The sequence below is a fragment of the Sorghum bicolor genome, chromosome 7, assembly GCF_000003195.3.
Source record: "Sorghum bicolor cultivar BTx623 chromosome 7, Sorghum_bicolor_NCBIv3, whole genome shotgun sequence".
NCBI classification, from domain to species: Eukaryota; Viridiplantae; Streptophyta; class Magnoliopsida; order Poales; family Poaceae; genus Sorghum; species Sorghum bicolor.
Genome location: NC_012876.2, coordinates 9,792,053 through 9,808,036, shown reverse-complemented (window position 1 = coordinate 9,808,036; position 15,984 = coordinate 9,792,053). Strand labels below are relative to the sequence as shown.

General features: G+C 44.9%; 2 protein-coding genes across 2 annotated transcripts; one reads left to right on the top strand and one right to left on the bottom strand.

The window, feature by feature from the left end:
• Positions 3,945-8,455, bottom strand: LOC110437212. The gene is made up of 5 exons (XM_021465573.1): positions 8,402-8,455; positions 5,295-6,348; positions 5,118-5,210; positions 4,924-5,027; positions 3,945-4,386 (listed from the first exon to the last, which is right to left on the bottom strand). The coding sequence occupies exons 1-5, from the start codon at positions 8,453-8,455 to the stop codon at positions 4,270-4,272; spliced, it is 1,422 nt and encodes a 473-aa protein (XP_021321248.1). The 3' UTR covers positions 3,945-4,269.
• Positions 11,446-12,519, top strand: LOC8086072 (BTB/POZ and MATH domain-containing protein 1). The gene has a single exon (XM_002445198.1). It carries the CDS (start codon positions 11,446-11,448, stop codon positions 12,517-12,519), a length of 1,074 nt encoding a protein of 357 aa, XP_002445243.1.

The window sequence follows — 15,984 nt, the reverse complement described above, 5'->3', positions numbered from 1 at the left end:
GGTCGTCACCTGAGTCTTCCTGGTGGAACTGCCGCACTTTCTGCTTCTTTTTATTTTTCTTGAGGCCTCGACTGGAAGTCCCATCTTCATTGACGGGCTGCTTGCCTCTTCTTCCTTCTGAGCTGAAGAAGGCGCCGACTGCCTCCTCCCCTGCCGCGTAGTTAGCTACTACGTCCATCAGCTCGTCGACGGTCTGAGGTCGATTGCGGCCTAATTCCCGCACCAAGTCTCGACTGGTGGTGCCCGAGACAAACGCCAAGATGACGTCGTGGTCGGGGATATGTGGCAACTCAGTGCGCTGCTTCGAGAAGCGTCGAGCGTACTCCCGAAGAGTCTCTCCTGACTTCTGCTTGCATTTGCTGAGGTCCCACGAGTTCCCTGGCCGTATATAGGTCCCTTTGAAATTACCCTCGAAGACCCTGACCAGATCAACCCAGTTGTGAATCTGATTGGCTGGGAGTTCCTCGAGCCATCGACGGGCGGTGTCGGAGAGGAAAAGGGGTAGTTGTCTGATGATGGCTCGATCATCCCCTCGAGCGCCACCTAGCTGACAAGCCAGCCTGAAATCGGCCAGCCATAGCTCTGGCTTGGTTTCTCCATTGTACTTCGCGATGCTGGTTGGGGGTCGAAATGGACTGGGCAGGGGCGTGCTGCGAATCGCCCTGCTGAACACCCGCGGGCCCGGTGGCTCGGGGGCCACCCGGTCCTCGTCGCTGTCGTACCTCCCACCGCGATGCGCGCTATAACCACGTTCTTCCGCGTCTCCGTGCCGGCGGCGTCTATTTTCTTTGATGTCGTGTCGCGCGTCGTGTCGACGTTGATTGTCGGCAGGGAGGATGAGAGCGGTCTTTCTACCTCGAGGGGGAGGTTGTTGCTGGACAGACACCTCCTCTTCGATTAGAGGCTGTTCGTCGCGCTTCTCTGTGGCAGCTCCTCGTCGTCGAGATGCCGAACTTTCGGCTTGTTGAACTGCTACCACCTGGAGCAATGTCTGAACTTCATCTCGAATGCGTCGGGCCTGGGAATTTGATGGTTCTGGCATGTTACGTAGCAGCATCGTCGCTGCCACTACATTCTGGCCTGCTCGAGGGAAACGGCCGACAGGTTGCTCCGCCTCTGCGTCTCCGACGATCTGTCGATGTACCTCTCGAGCGCGTCGACGGACACTTCCGCCCAGCGGGTAGGGCAGGTCTTGTTCGAGGATTTGCTCGAGCAGGACGAGGCGCTCGCGATCTTCGTCGAGCTTCATCTTGAGCTCCCGCAGCTGCGCGAGCTGCGCAGTTCTATCTTCCTGAGGAAGAGGGTCGAGCCGTCCGTCGTTCCCAGGCGTCCTGGGGTCTTCTTGTGCCGCGGGGGCTCGACCACCCGCAGCAGCGTCCCGTGTCTCGTCGGTGGTTTCTGCCGCCCCGTCGAGGTGATAGCATTCCCTCGTAGGGTCATAGCTGTCTGTCTCGGAGTCGGAGTCCGGTTCGGCAGCGTGGAAACACCCACGCCCTTCCTCCAGCAATCGTTGCCTGAGGGAGGTGATCGAGTATCGTCCGGGGCCTAGACGGCGGAGGCCTCGTACTCGGGAAAGGTCCGGCAGTTCGGACGCCGGCCGCCGCGCTTCAGAGCTACGTGGGATGACCATTGGTCTTTCCACGTACGTCTGGGCGTTTGGGCATATCGTCTTGGCGAGCGACGCCGCGGCATTGTCCAACCCGAACGGCAGTGCCGCCCTTGGAGAGAACAACCCGTGTGGAAGTAGCCTAGCTGCGGTGGGGGAGGGCGCGCGAGACGCGTTTCCCCCCGTCGTCGCGCGGTGCTGAGTCGTCGTGCTTGTTGCTCGGTCACACGGTGTTGCTGACTTGTGGCCCACATCCTGCCTTGCGCGAGTTGTTGGTCGTGTTGAAGCAGAGGGGCCACGGTGGTGCTGCCCGCGCCTCTTCTTAGGCGGGGAGGCGTGGTGGTGAGGGCGTCTCGGAGCCTTCAACCGTGCTGGCGTAACGCGGACTCCTCCTGGTCCTTTGACTGAGAGCAAGATCATGTCGTAGCCGGAGCCCGTAGACATGAACTCGAGACTCCCAAACCAAATCACCGTGGAGCGCGGAAGCGGCGAGGCAGGAGTAGCCATCCGGAAAGTGGTGGGAAATCGGTGAAAAACACGCAGGACCCCTACCTGGCGCGCCAACTGTCGGTGTTTTTTCCCCCGGGGGGTCACACCAACGAGTAAATTTGTGTGCGTGCTCCCCTTTCCAGATGGTGATGCAAAAAGACACAGAGATTTATCCTGGTTCGGGCAAGAGAAGGCCCTACGTCCAGCGGGGGGAGAGAGTTTGTATTATCTTGCACCTAAGTGCTTGTACAGGGGCGAATACAAGCGTGGTATGAAGTGTGTAGCTCTACTACGTGTGTGTGTGTTCTTGTGTTGGGATGTCCCCCTCTTCTATTCCTGAGTCCCTCCTTTTATAGCTCCAAGGAGAGACACAGGGTACATGCATAGATGTCAGAGTAGGGATCGATAGCCGCATGGAGCGCTGACCTACTCGAGGCTTCCGTACGGCATGGCCTCGAGCCGTCCCATCTTGATAGCTCGGTGATGATTACGCGTGCTCCTGTGTTCTGCCCTGTCAGCCGCCTTGTGCTGGTTCTGAGGTCGCATGCTTGTACGGTATGGTGGCGGACCCGACGGGGTAGCTGTGATGAAGTCAGTCGACGCCCAACTTGTCCCTAGGAAGGGGCCCTGTTTGGTCGAGGGTCGGACGCCGTGTAATATGCTGGTATCTGGAGCGCTGACCTTGGGTGTCTCGAGGGGGTCCCGATTAGACGTTCCATCCTTGTTTCCTGCGTCCTGACACGCCTTGGGTCGTTCGGTGGGAAGGCTGCAAAAAGAACGATGGGACAGAAGCTTGCTCCCTATCACGCCTTCCATGACCTGTGTGTTAGGTGGGGAAGCGTCAGGTGCATTTAATGCTCCGGCTCGCGTGCGCGCGTCGGGCGGCGGACAGTGTCCTCGCGCCCGACTCCTCTCGGTTCGCTCGAGCCCGCTTCCGCCATCGACGGCAGTCGTCGCTCGAGTCCTGAACCGATTCGCTCGACGCTATTTCCGTCTTCGAGGCTGCGACCGTCGATGGCGGCGCATACGTAAGATTAGAGCGTCGAATTAAGGGTCTCGACCTTCGTACGGGCAATCTCATAATGCGCATCGCTGAGGGTACCCCTTACCGATACCCTCGACAAATAGGTTGTCAATGGTATTCTTAAATCTGTTCAACATGGGGATGTTGAGGCGTCCATTATTTTTATCTTGAGCACGATAAATTAAGTTGAAGTCACCCAGTAGTAGCCATTCCGGGAGCATTTGTTGTTTTAGGTCTGTGATCTCTTGCATGAAAAGAATTTTTTCATTGTCCGTCTGTGGTCCATAGACCCCTGTGATTGACCACTGTACATTTTCAGCCAGCATAGTGACTGTTGCCGAAATTGTATTTGTCGTTGCATAGGTGTTTTGTATTGTAAAGAAGCGATCTGAGGCTGCAATTAGGATTCCTCCTGAGGCACCTATCGAGGGTAGGAATGCTACATTTTGTGCCATGTCTGCTCCAACGGTCTCATTTAGCAGGGAAGGCGTCCAAATTCCAATTTTTGTCTCTTGCAGACAAACAATGGTTGCCCCCGACAAAATTAGCTGGTTTCTCACACTAGCCCTCTTAGCTCCGTCATTTAGCCCGCGAACATTCCAACAAAGGATATTGCAATCCTTTACTGACATTTATAACATAGTATGACTACTGAATGCCCAAGCACAGTTAACTGACGCTGACCAACCAGCCTGAGAATACTCCTGATCAGACATGCTGGGAGGTAGCCGAATCAGGGGGGCATGACAGATCATCCTTTTAGTCCAAAGAAAAATAATTGAAGACTTTGTTTCCTTGCTAGAAATGAAATAGCTACTTGTTGAAATGGTCCAGATAGCATACAACAAATCAGCTGCCGAAGTCCAGGCAGATAACCAGGGGTGACCGAAGGCAACACAGCCAGCAGGCCAAAATTCCCCCAAAGTGCAACATAGGTGCATACAGTTCATTCGCCGAAGGCTACAAGGCCAGCAGGCGTGCATCCGAAAGACAATTAGGAGTTCGAAAATCCACATGCGCATCATCGCGCTCCTAAAGCCATGCAGGGCTAGACTACTAGCAACTTGACTAGGATACAATGGGCTACCAGCCCAACCCCTACTCCCTGAAGGGGCTAACATTGATCATTGGAACCACTATTGACTGGCACCTAAGCCACCAGGCTAGAAGCCACGGCCATGTCGTCCTTGTTCTGCATCTTGGCGCCCTGCTCAATGAGGACCTGGATAGCCTCCATCTTGGACTTCTCGATGGGGTTGCCGAAGTGCTGTGCATACAAATCAAAGTCAGAAGAATTTTGGGTATTGTCAATAGGGCTGTCTGCACCCGAAAGTTCCCCCAGTTTCTTGATTAACAGATCCTGAGCCACCTGGATAGCGTCTTTGCCTGAATTTGCAGCTGCCTTTTTTGCTAGCCTAATGCTTTGCCTTTTGCTTGAGCTCGGTGGGGCGGTGTTATGTGGGTATTTTTCGGTAGGTCTAGTTATTTGAGTCAAAGGAGTCATGGTGCCTACTTCTAATAGTGGTTCCATGATAGGTCTTGATATTGATTCAATGAAGCTGTCTATAAGTGGCGAAATGTTTGTTACAGAATCACTGACTAACGGCTGAGTATCAATTGCTAGAACCGGCTCTACACCTTCCTCTAATACATTTTGATTTTCTGCGGAAGTAGGAGCTAATAGCACTATGCCGGTCTGTGAATTTTGATTGGACTGCTCAGTTAACGAAAACTTAAGGGGATTAGAGTTCTTTTGTTCACTATTCGCAGCTGTAGTAAACTGTGTAGTCGGGGTGGAGCTCACCAGCAGGTTCTGCAGCTGATCCAGCATGAGTCCCGCCATCATATTCTTGAGGGTGTCGTGCTGCTCCACCACCTGGTCCTCTGCATTCTTGCCTGCAGTTGGCTCTGCAGGTGCGTTTCCAGGTAATATATCACAATATGTGTCTGCAGCTATCACAGTGCTTACAACATTAGGATATTCAGGGATGTTCTTACTGGTGTCAGTTGGGGTGAAGTCCATGTTGAGTGGGTTGCCATCGACCATTTGCATCTCCTGTTTCTTGGCCTCCACTAGGACAGAGCACTGGTCTGCCACACTTGCAATGTTAGGAGCAAAGAAAACATGATCAAGAGGGATTGAACCACTTTGCAACGGTTGTGGAGGAGTGTTACCCTTCATGAGTATGATGCTGTCATCAGGGAGGGTGGCCTTGAGTTCAGTTGCAATCGGCTCTGCAAAAGTCACCTTCTTCTTTCTCTTCTCCTCATCGTGCCCCTTCACCTTCCAGACAAGGTTGGGCCTCTGGTGGCCTTCTTGGTTCGCCCTGCTCCTTCTAGGTGGGGAGTCCCTGCGCACTCCCCATCTGTTGGAGCTGATGCAGTCCTCAGCTCCGGTCCTGCAGCGTGCGCTCCTTGCCCAGCCAGACAGGCTGCGGTGACGACGCATGCCGTGGTTGCGCCTGTCCTCATAGTCATCATCATCCCGCCTTGGGTGTCGCCTAAGTTCTCGGCCGCGGTTGTTTCCCCGCCTGCCATGGAGGCGTTCTCCCTCGGTGTCCGGGGCGCCGTAGCTCCAGATGAACTCCCTACGTGGCTTGCGGTTCGGGGGGCCGCCAACTCTGCCCCGGCCTTGCAGGAAGGAGAGATCATCCACAATCTCGAGGTGGTTGCGCAGGACGTAGACATGGCCGCGCTTGAGGTCGACCGGCTCATCATGATGTGGTGGCTCCCTGTCCGGCTCGGTCACCGTGAGCCAGACCTCGGTGGGGATGTCGCTGGGGTCGCTGCACCAGGCCCAAAGGTCAAAGGACCTAGTGCGCTCGCGGTGCCGAGTCGTCTCCTCCACATAGTGCACGGCGCAGCTCTTGCCGAGTGCCTTTGCAGCTACATCCTCTGCCCAGCAGTGCACTGGGATGCCTTCAATGCGTACCTTGACACGGTACTCCCAGTTGACGTTGTTGGCGTAGCGGCGTTCGCTCCAGGCGGCGAAGTGGAAGTCACGTCCATTGTCGGAGAGGATCTCCTGACCGACCAGGCGCTGCCGGATCGCAGGGTCGGAGAAGGTGACGAAGTACTGCTCGGGGAAGTGCTTGACCACCTTGAACTCACCATGGCGCAGGCGCAGCTGACGGCGGAGGGCGTCGCCGAGATGATGCGGCTCCGTGTCGTGGCTATTGCCCTCAAGCCAACACACTGCAGCATGGTCGATGAGCTCGTCACGGCGCCTCTTGATGGGACCAGTGGCCGTCACAGCACAGAAACCACGAGCAGGATGCCAAATAGAAAATTATATCTACTAATTACCTATTTTGTCTTGAGCCCCAAGCTTCATGGGCCCCGGTAGAGCCGGCCCTGGATAAGTGTAGGGACTGCCTCATAGTAAACAATCCGAAAAACACAGTTCGACATAGGATATCATAAATAGTTACAATTTGTTCTTCTACATTATTTTATTGAAGTGAGTGAATAGTCAAAGTCAAGCATGGAGAAGATAAAATACAGTGAGGAACGAGATAAACTATGAGCCACATTACCATTGTGCCCTACCCGACATAGCTAGTTTGCCGAGTGCCTCCGGCACGAGCAAAGCCCAAAAAATACTCAGCAAAAGGTTTGCCGAGTGCCATCTTCAACAAAGCTCACTTGACTTAAATTTAGATGGCAAATAACTTTTTCCTGAGTGCTTTTTGTCGAGTACTGTGTCGACCCTTGGTGAAAAATGACATGGACAGCAAGAAGACAGTGACGGAGGGCTTTGCCGAGTGTTTCTTTTCCATAACATGTTTTACAAATTTGTTTGAATGTAATTTAAAAATACCTTATTGAATTCACTTAACAGAGCATTTTTGTTACTTGTACGAATATTAGACCATTATTTCATGCTGTTATAGCTCAAATTTAATTTATATTAATTAAAAGTCTATAATTGCGGTTAACAAAATAAAATTATATCGAACGGATCCAAAAATTTGCCAAAATTTCACTTGAAGCAATCTCTGTTGTCTATTGCCTATACAAAATGTTTTGATGTCAAATTCGAACTTGACAGAGACTTTGACTCCAAATCTGACTGGATCCTTCTCAACTGTATGATTCATCTTCCGAGATGCTTCGTTTTGTAAGCATTATACGTGACAACTTGTGTGAAACCTTCTCAATTTTTTACCACAACCTTCACGTATGATATGATGATGTCTTCATAGATTTCATAATTTTCAGATTTCATTTGCTTTTATAGAATTTAAAAACATTTCGGCCACAAGTTTGTGGTCATGTATTGTGAACAAGATATTCAAAATTTCCTTTCATTGCCCGGATTTTAACATTTTCAAATCACAGTAACATGAATACCATTTTTCCATTCATTTTGTTCCATTATTCGAATCTCTTGAAGTTCAAATTTGACTTATTCCAAAAAATTAATTAAATGATACAAATTAACTAAGTATAACAAACAGACCGAGAAGTACCAAATTTTAACATGGAGTACCACACACTATATGAAAAGAGCAGAAAAAGTTCGGAGGGCAAAAGGGAAAAAATAGTTAGTTTGCCGAGTGTCACAATAAAACATTCGGAAAAACTTAAGTCTTTGTCGAGTGTCAAAAGAGGACACTTGATAAAATACTAACAGCGGTTAATGGCTGTTAAGCGTTGCAGCTATTTGCCGAGTGTTATAGTTTTTGCCGAGTGTTTATCTGAGTGTTTTATTTTCAGCACTCAGCAAAGAGCTGCTTTGTCGAATGTCTTTATTTTGCCGAGCGTGTTGGAGAACGCACTCGGCAAAGATGCTGTTTGCGCCTAGGCACTCGGCAAACAGTTAGTCTAGCACCCGTCATGTATTTTTCTCTGTATCCTAGCGGCTCCCAGTGGCAGATCCCCTATCTATGGTGAAGCAATCACTACAGGCACAAGGTTTTAATATTAAGTGTCATGCACACCTAGGCTAGAACCTAGTTATTGATAAGCACTGTAATCATGGATATTTAGAGGAAATAACACATGAAGACGAAACTATATCCAATCTAAAGTTGATGTATTCACTAGACAATACAAAAGCAAAATAGATAATATGCGATGTTATCCAATAGACGCCTTTCTATTTTGGCCATTGGTAATGTGCATAGCACTAAAAACCCCTGTTTCCACTCACCTGGTCGTTGTGATGTGTCTCAGCAGTGAATTAATTAATTGAATTAAATTTGTTGTAGGACATGGCTTCAAGCAGCTACACGCACGAGCTAGGCCGATATATAATACATGCGTGTGAACGCAGAGACCTTTGTGCTTTCGCTTCGCAAGACCAGATGCTCGTCGATCTTTGCAATGGCCATTGGCAAGCTAGAGAGCGAGAGAGCAAGATGTACTGCACAATACATCTGGATGGTACGTTGGCAGCTGCTACACCTTTGCCATATTGTTGGGTCTGGCACAAGTATCTCCCTTAGAGCAAGTATAGTAAAGGGCTGCAAGTGAGCTATATGTTGATGTGAAGGAGATAAAAGAAAGTAGAGAAGTGGACATTAAGTCCAGTTTAGACACAAGAACAAATACATTTTGTAAGAGAGACAATACTAAACTACTATATAAGTTGGCTGAGAGATGAACTGTAAAGATCCATACATTATTAGTCTTAATCTCAGAGATAATAGATCCATGTCGTCGATTGATTGCCATTTTGTTGCCCCGCTTTCCCCACGAGTTGAGGACACGGACCTTAGCACATGCTATAGGCTAAGGAGGTGTTTGGTTAGATGTACTAAAGTTTAATGTACTAAAGTTTAATAGACACTGTAGCACACTTTTAACTATAGCAATTAGTGTTTAAGTATGTAGACTAATTAGGCTTAAAAATCATCTCGTAAATTATTCTCTAACTATATTTTTAGTTTTGTAAATAGTCTATATTTAATAATTCATACATGTGTTTAAATATTTGATGTGATAGAGACTAAAGTTTAATATTGGGGACCAAACGGGGAGCTAGACGCGTTCGCATAATAAGCACTTATCCATATATATGGATACTCATGCCACATCTATGTCATCGTTCGACAGGACTTCATTGGAAAAAATTTACTCTTGAGAAACTGTTGCTATTTAGTAATCAGAAACAGTCTAGAATATTTATTATTGTATACTCCCTCTATATAAAATTATAAGTCACTTTGACTTTTTTGGTACATAGAATTTGCTATGTATCTAGATTTATATTATATCTAGATACCTAGCAATCAAAGTGACTTAATTATAATTTGATGGAGGGAGTATGTATTAACCTTCATCACAGCACAGTCTTGAAGCACATCAATTTGACAAAAGATAATGATAATAATTTACGCCCTCAGTCCAAAAACATATAGCATTCTAGGACCTCTAAGACAGATTATTGGAGTAAAGCAAATGATAGATGTAACCCTCCTCTCCCTTGATCATGTGGAAATATTGTGGTTGTCTTATTTCAAATCTAGTGGTTGGGTTGATAGAAAGCACTAATAGCAGATACACATCTATTGAGAATGGGGGTATATTAATAAATGAGTAGCCTGGTGGTTGGGTTGATAACAGGTATTAATGACAGATACACATATGACTAAGATTGAGGGTGTTAATAAGTGAGTTGGTGCCTATAATCTTTTATAGTTAGAAACACATTAATTTTAAATGGATGGATATCTTATATTTTAATATGTAGAGAATACATAAAGATAGTATTAAATATAGTATCTCACACAAGATATCTAGCTACATATTTATTTATTAACATAGAGACGTTGGATTTTTTTTTTTTTTTGATAAGAGAGACGTTGGATTTGTCTTCATGCTAGTAGGAAACTGATGGTTACTTTTGCTACCAGAGACCATGGCACTCAATCACGATGACAAATGGGTCCCATGTGGTATATTGTGTTGCCCTTTGACCCTGTGGGCCCTTATCGCATGTCTCAGGGTACACAGAAGGAAGGTAGTTATAAGTAATAAATAGTAAACTATGCCAGCACTTTAATTATACAGCTTGCATACTGGTACAACGTTCATATTGTTGATATACATATATATTTATATATTGTGCTCTAAGCTCATTGCATTCCATCACTGCAGAAACAGTTTCCTCAACGACTCTCTCTTTCTCTCTCAGGTGCTCCTCTCTTTCTTCTCTCTTTTTTTTATGAAACCTCTCTTTCGCCTCTTAGATTTTCTTCGTTAGACATCTCTTTTTTCTTATTCTTCTTCCCCGGATATAGGTGTATCTATGATGTATCTTTTTTTTCTTATCCCTTTTCTCCTGATGTGATGTAACCGTGGTGTCCCTGAAATGATATCAAACTAAAAAATATTGCATAGCATGTTAAATAAGCAAAATTTTTATTATAGATTGTTGCCACAAATGTTTTTTTTTGTGATCTATTAGGAGAGTTGCTTGAACTTTCAGCAACAATCTCTTAGGCAACTCCCTTTAGTAAAACCAGCTTACATATATTCAGGTAAAGGTAGTTGTCTAATGAGCTTCTTCATTATATCCTAGCAAAACATATATATGATATTCACTATAGATCAGCAACTAACAATAAATCATCCATTTTATCAAGTTGGACACAACAATAAAAATTTACCAGATTGAAATATATATATCTGCAAATTAATTTTGGACACTGTTGGCTAAAAGTTTTACACTACAATGTTTTGAGACGTTGAAATATCTCCTTTGTTCTTTAACATTATTTTCCTTATTTCAGCATTCTGATTCATGTAAATTAATAGATGTCAAATTGAAAGAAAGAAATCGATTTTGCATTGCAAATGATTGATTAAAAAATTGTGGAAAAATATTTACTGTGCATTTCATTTCTTTACTAATCTCTTCATTCCAAATTATAGACCATTCCTCTTCTAGATATGTAGCTTTTGCTATGTATCTAGATATGAGCTATATCTCTAGATATACAATTTTTTTACATATCTAAAAAAGGTCGAACGCATTATAATTTAGAACAGAGGGAGTACATACAAATTAGTTCAGGATAAACATCTATATCCGTTTCCTTTATGTAGAATGTGCATATTCAACCTAGTAAATGATTAAGGATGTTAATTATATTTTATGAGATAACATACTATCATAATTCATAAAACAACATGCTTGCCTCGTAGAGGATTTTTGAGGCTATAATCCTACTGTATTTTTTTTTAGAAATTATATATTCCTATGTCATGGTACTATGAATCTCTAACATTCCCTTTGCTCCATATTGTTCGCAATGCATGAGATATGTTCTCCATTTGAAATTATTCCTATGATTAGCAGGCTGCTCTAATTACCCAGATGGCCGCTCCGAGCAACATGACATCAGTGACAGTATCCTCGTTCACCCCAGAGATATTGTACAGTGCACAAGTTGAATTCAAAATCCAAAACTACAATGAACGCATAAACATTGGCTATGCCACATTCCTAAGGTCGCCAGCCTTTACGGTTGGAGGTTATGAGTGGACACTCAACTATTACCCAGATGGCCGTTCTGAACAAACAGAGGGCCATGTCTCTGTTGCTCTTGAACTCATGGGTACTGAAACTCTCTGGGCTATTCTAAGCTTGACATTTGCAGACCAAGTTGACAGGTCGGCATGGGCAGGATGGGCAACAGCAGCATTCCTGAACAGTAACAACAATTTTACCTTTTACTGGCCTGAATTAAGAAGCGAGGTTTTCGAACAAATGGGGCTCGTGCAAAATGATTGCCTCGAGATCCAGTGCCAGATTTCTGTTTGCAGGCCAAATCAGTTGTTAAAAGCCGGATTGCTTCCTGAAGTTGAGGTTCCGGCATCTGATATGTTACAAAACCTAGGTAGGTTTATGGCCGACCATGTGGCTGCTGATGTGATGTTCAAGGTAGAACAAGAAACTTTCCAAGCTCATAGAATCATGCTAGCTGCATGTTCGCCTGTGTTCGATAAGCAGCTCAATGGTCAAATGAGAGAGAAAGACATGGGCTGTATACTAGTGCATGACATGCAACCTGCTGTCTTCCAGGCTCTTTTGCATTTTGTATATACAGATTCACTGATTGATATGAGTGACAAAGTTGTTGGTGACCAGATTGAGCTGATTCGACATTTGCTTGTCGCTGCTGATCGCTACTGTATGGACAGACTGAAGAATATATGTGAAGGCATCTTGTGCAAATGTGTGGATATGGAGAGCCTGCTAACGACCGTAGGGTTAGCGGACCAGTATCATTGCATGAAGCTTCTTGCTGCTTGTGTGGACTTCCTCAAATATTCAGTGCAGAGGGACATTGTTGAAAGTCAGTGGTATCAGGTGCTCAGGGATAACCATCCAGATGTTGCAGCTCAAATCTGCAAGGGAGTGGAGGATGTTCGAAAATTAATAAACTGAGTCTTTCTTATCATATTCAGAATAATTTTGTTTATTGAAGTCTTATATATGTATGCCATTAGAATATTTTTGTTTGTAGAAGCTTATTATGTTAGAAGAGAGTTCAGCGCGGTCTGTTCTCTCCAGTTTTTTTTTTCTCTGTCGAATTCTCAAAAGTCTTTGGTTGGACTCTAGATGCCAAAGCAGCATTTCCTCTGTGCAGGGGATTTCACTCCCTGTGTATAAGCTCCCAGTTTCAGCCAACATTTGTATGAGTAGTTCTACTAATACTTGATGCAGTAATTATAAGTCCCAATATATTATTGTTGTAGTCCAGGTAATAATATAATTAAAGTAAAGTAGCCGCAACCCCAATATTGATGAATTATGATCCTGCTTCCATTGTAGTAAAATGTAGACCGTAGAGATATCCAACAACATTCAGTAAAAAGTCTTTCTCATCTTATAGAGTATGACTGTTTGTGTACACAATCTCTTATTATAATCTGCTTTATTTTACCGAAATTCGTGGAACATTTTCTTGTTCTTCTGGTAAAAATGTGTGTAGCAAAAAACTTTGTGATGTCTCCAGGAAAGAAAACATTCTTGTCTACAGACACTCATTTTCAGGAGAATATATATGCATGGCTACCCTTTGCGCCATGACTATAGTTAACTAACTAAGAGACTCACATAACCTTTACATAATAATTAATTTGCACATCTTTGTGCGTTACTGCTAGCAGGGTATACTTATTTTGTGTACTGGTGGCTCTCCAGTCCTTCAAGGTTGCAAACTTTTCATTATTGTAAAGCCTAGAAGTATTTGATCGTTTGGTCTAGGCCATGTTTGGGTCTGCATCTATGACGCTTTTACACAAGACATGCCACCTGCATTGGATGCACATCAGGCCATCAGGGAGCTGCAACAACACAAAACGCAAGAAATCAACGTGAACCATGCATGATCCAGCTCCAAGCTCGCATCATGCTTAAACAACTCATGTGTCTGGCATACACCATGCCAGAAAACCCAACCATGTGCTAGTGCGGTAGCCGGAGGGGGCAAAGCCACAGGCTCTATCTCAAAAGGGTTTCCAAGCATCAAGCTTGGACCACCGAGGGGTTTACAATGACTCACTGTTTTATCCATTATAACTTGTGTGAACCTAATAATTTAATAGATTATTTCTCTTTTCTAGAACATGAGAGCTAAGTATCATTATATTAACGGATTGTTGAACTTATAAATGATTGCCTGTTTAAAGTAATTTACTTTGGTTTAAGCCATGGCCTATTTATTGATTAACACTCAAGCTTTTCCACTACAGTCAAATAGTTCCTTATGAATAAAAAAATAGCAATATATATGTCAGAGAAGGATGCCAGCATCATTTTGATCAGAATGAACTTTATGGTAACAAATTGTGGCTGATTCTTAGTCTACTCTTATATATCATTAATATGATATATAGGTATATATGACTTATATGGCTCCTCTCTCTATTTATAGAATGCACTACTAAATGGCATATACTCCCAAACAGTGATATTAAATATTACACATTGGTGGGCATGCTTTCATGAAAAGATCAAGTGTACCCCTATATAGATCATTTTATGCAAGCAGGCCACCGTGTCTCAACCTCGCTAGCATCATCAAGTGGTATATTCAGATATATTATCTATATTTTGCCGTTTCACCATGTCAGGAAACTATCATTATCTCAGCCATATGACAATACATGCCCACAAAAAAAATTGCACTTACGCTTTTTTTGTTTACTCCTTGTAATGCATAACAATGGTTAGTAGTTCAATGCCAAAAGAACTTGTACCATTCTCCATATAAACAAGCAAACTAACATCTAAAAACATGCTGTAATTACTCATAGATAATAAAATATATTTCATATTATACATGCCATTGTCTCCGGGCAAAATTATCTTTACTTTATATTAAAAAATTATGTAAATATCATAGAAAATTTGAAACTTGATGGAATTTTTAACCTCCAAGTATTGCAATTACCAGGATGACACTATCATATATAATAGTGCTACCAAGCAATTAGTTTGCCATCCACCAAGGATCTACTGGAAGAGCTGAGTTTATATTTTTTTGGGTACCGCACTTCCAATTCCAAAGACCTTTATCCTAGACAAAAGCTTTTGAAATTTTCATTTGAGTACGATTTTCCCCAGATTTGACCTTCATGTTAATCAATTCTTTTCCACATTCTATGCATGCTCAATTGTTTTATTTCACATGTACCACTTGTTTCCTAGAATGATTTGGCATACCCTGTCTTTGTAACTTGAAATAATAAAGTAGAATCACTTATTGAGTAGACATTTGTTCTCCACATTCATATTTGTCACCCTGAACTCCGTTGTCTCTGGTTGTATATATACAAATAACAAACTCCCCTTAGAAGTTCTATATTTCTTTTTTTCTCAAATATGTCTCAGCTAGCAGAGCTAGATATTATTTGAACTGCTGGCACTAGATGCACAGTGTAGCAGAAGAAGAGTTGGAGCAAACTGGTCGAACTATTACATGTCGATGTAGTGGAAGTAGACGTATGTCCACATGCCCTGCTACTAGCCACACACCTAACACTACCAGAGTACAGGTTTCTCCTGTCGGTTGTATTTTCTCCTGTCGGTTTTGTAGAAACCATCACAAATTTCAAGAAATCCTGTCGGTTGCTAAAAACCAACAGGAGTAGAGGTTAGATTATTCCTGTCGGTTCGCCAAAGCCCACAGGAAACTTTTTCCCATGCACGCAGCAGATGCAAAAAAATTCACGACCCTGCCTTTACCATGGGTCCCACACCTCTTCGGACATAAAAGAAACATAGCAAACCCTTAGGCCAGTCTCAATGGAGTTTCATGCACATTAAATATGCTGATGTGGCACTATAGTAATGAAGAGAGAGATGATAAGAGTTTCATGGAAGTAGAGAGAGTTTCATCCCCATGAAACTCCAATGCACTGTTTCCAAAATATGGATGTGTTGGAAACTGGGTCATGAAACTTCCATTGAGGATAGCCTTACGCACCCACCCGACCCATCCTCCTCTTGCTCCCGCCGCCGCCCCAGGACCTGGACCCTCCCCACGCTCGCCGCCTCCACACGACTAGGCACCCGGATGCCCTCGCTGCCGCCGAAGAGGCTCTCTGTCGACCACGTAGCGGGCTCGAGGGGCTCCGCGACAACCGCATAGCCGGCCCTCGGGGTAACACAACCGGACGCCCTCACCGCCACCACCGCTCGAGGGGCTTCCAACTCCCGCGCCGCCGCCGCCGCCCCAGGTGCCCCCTCCCCCCCTCTCTCTCCCAACATCTCTCAGATCTGCTAGTGCTGCTTGTAGCCGACTCGGCCCTGAGGGCTGGACTCGCTCGGGCACACCCAAGCAGGCGTGTGAGCCTCACAATCTGATCGCCCCTCCCCGTTCTTAGCAGATCTGTCGCTCTCTTG

Excerpts from the sequence above, each read along its gene's own strand:
- LOC110437212 (XM_021465573.1), bottom strand. The coding sequence starts at position 8,455 with ATGGCCATTGCAAAGATCGACGAGCATCTGGTCTTGCGAAGCGAAAGC. Across the intron at positions 6,349-8,401 it reads TGCGAAGCGAAAGCACAAAG|AGGCGCCGTGACGAGCTCAT; the intron begins GTCTCTGCGTTC and ends GGTCCCATCAAG. Across the intron at positions 5,028-5,117 it reads CTTCACCCCAACTGACACCA|AGCCAACTGCAGGCAAGAAT; the intron begins GTAAGAACATCC and ends ACGCACCTGCAG.
- LOC8086072 (XM_002445198.1), top strand. The coding sequence starts at position 11,446 with ATGGCCGCTCCGAGCAACATGACATCAGTGACAGTATCCTCGTTCACC.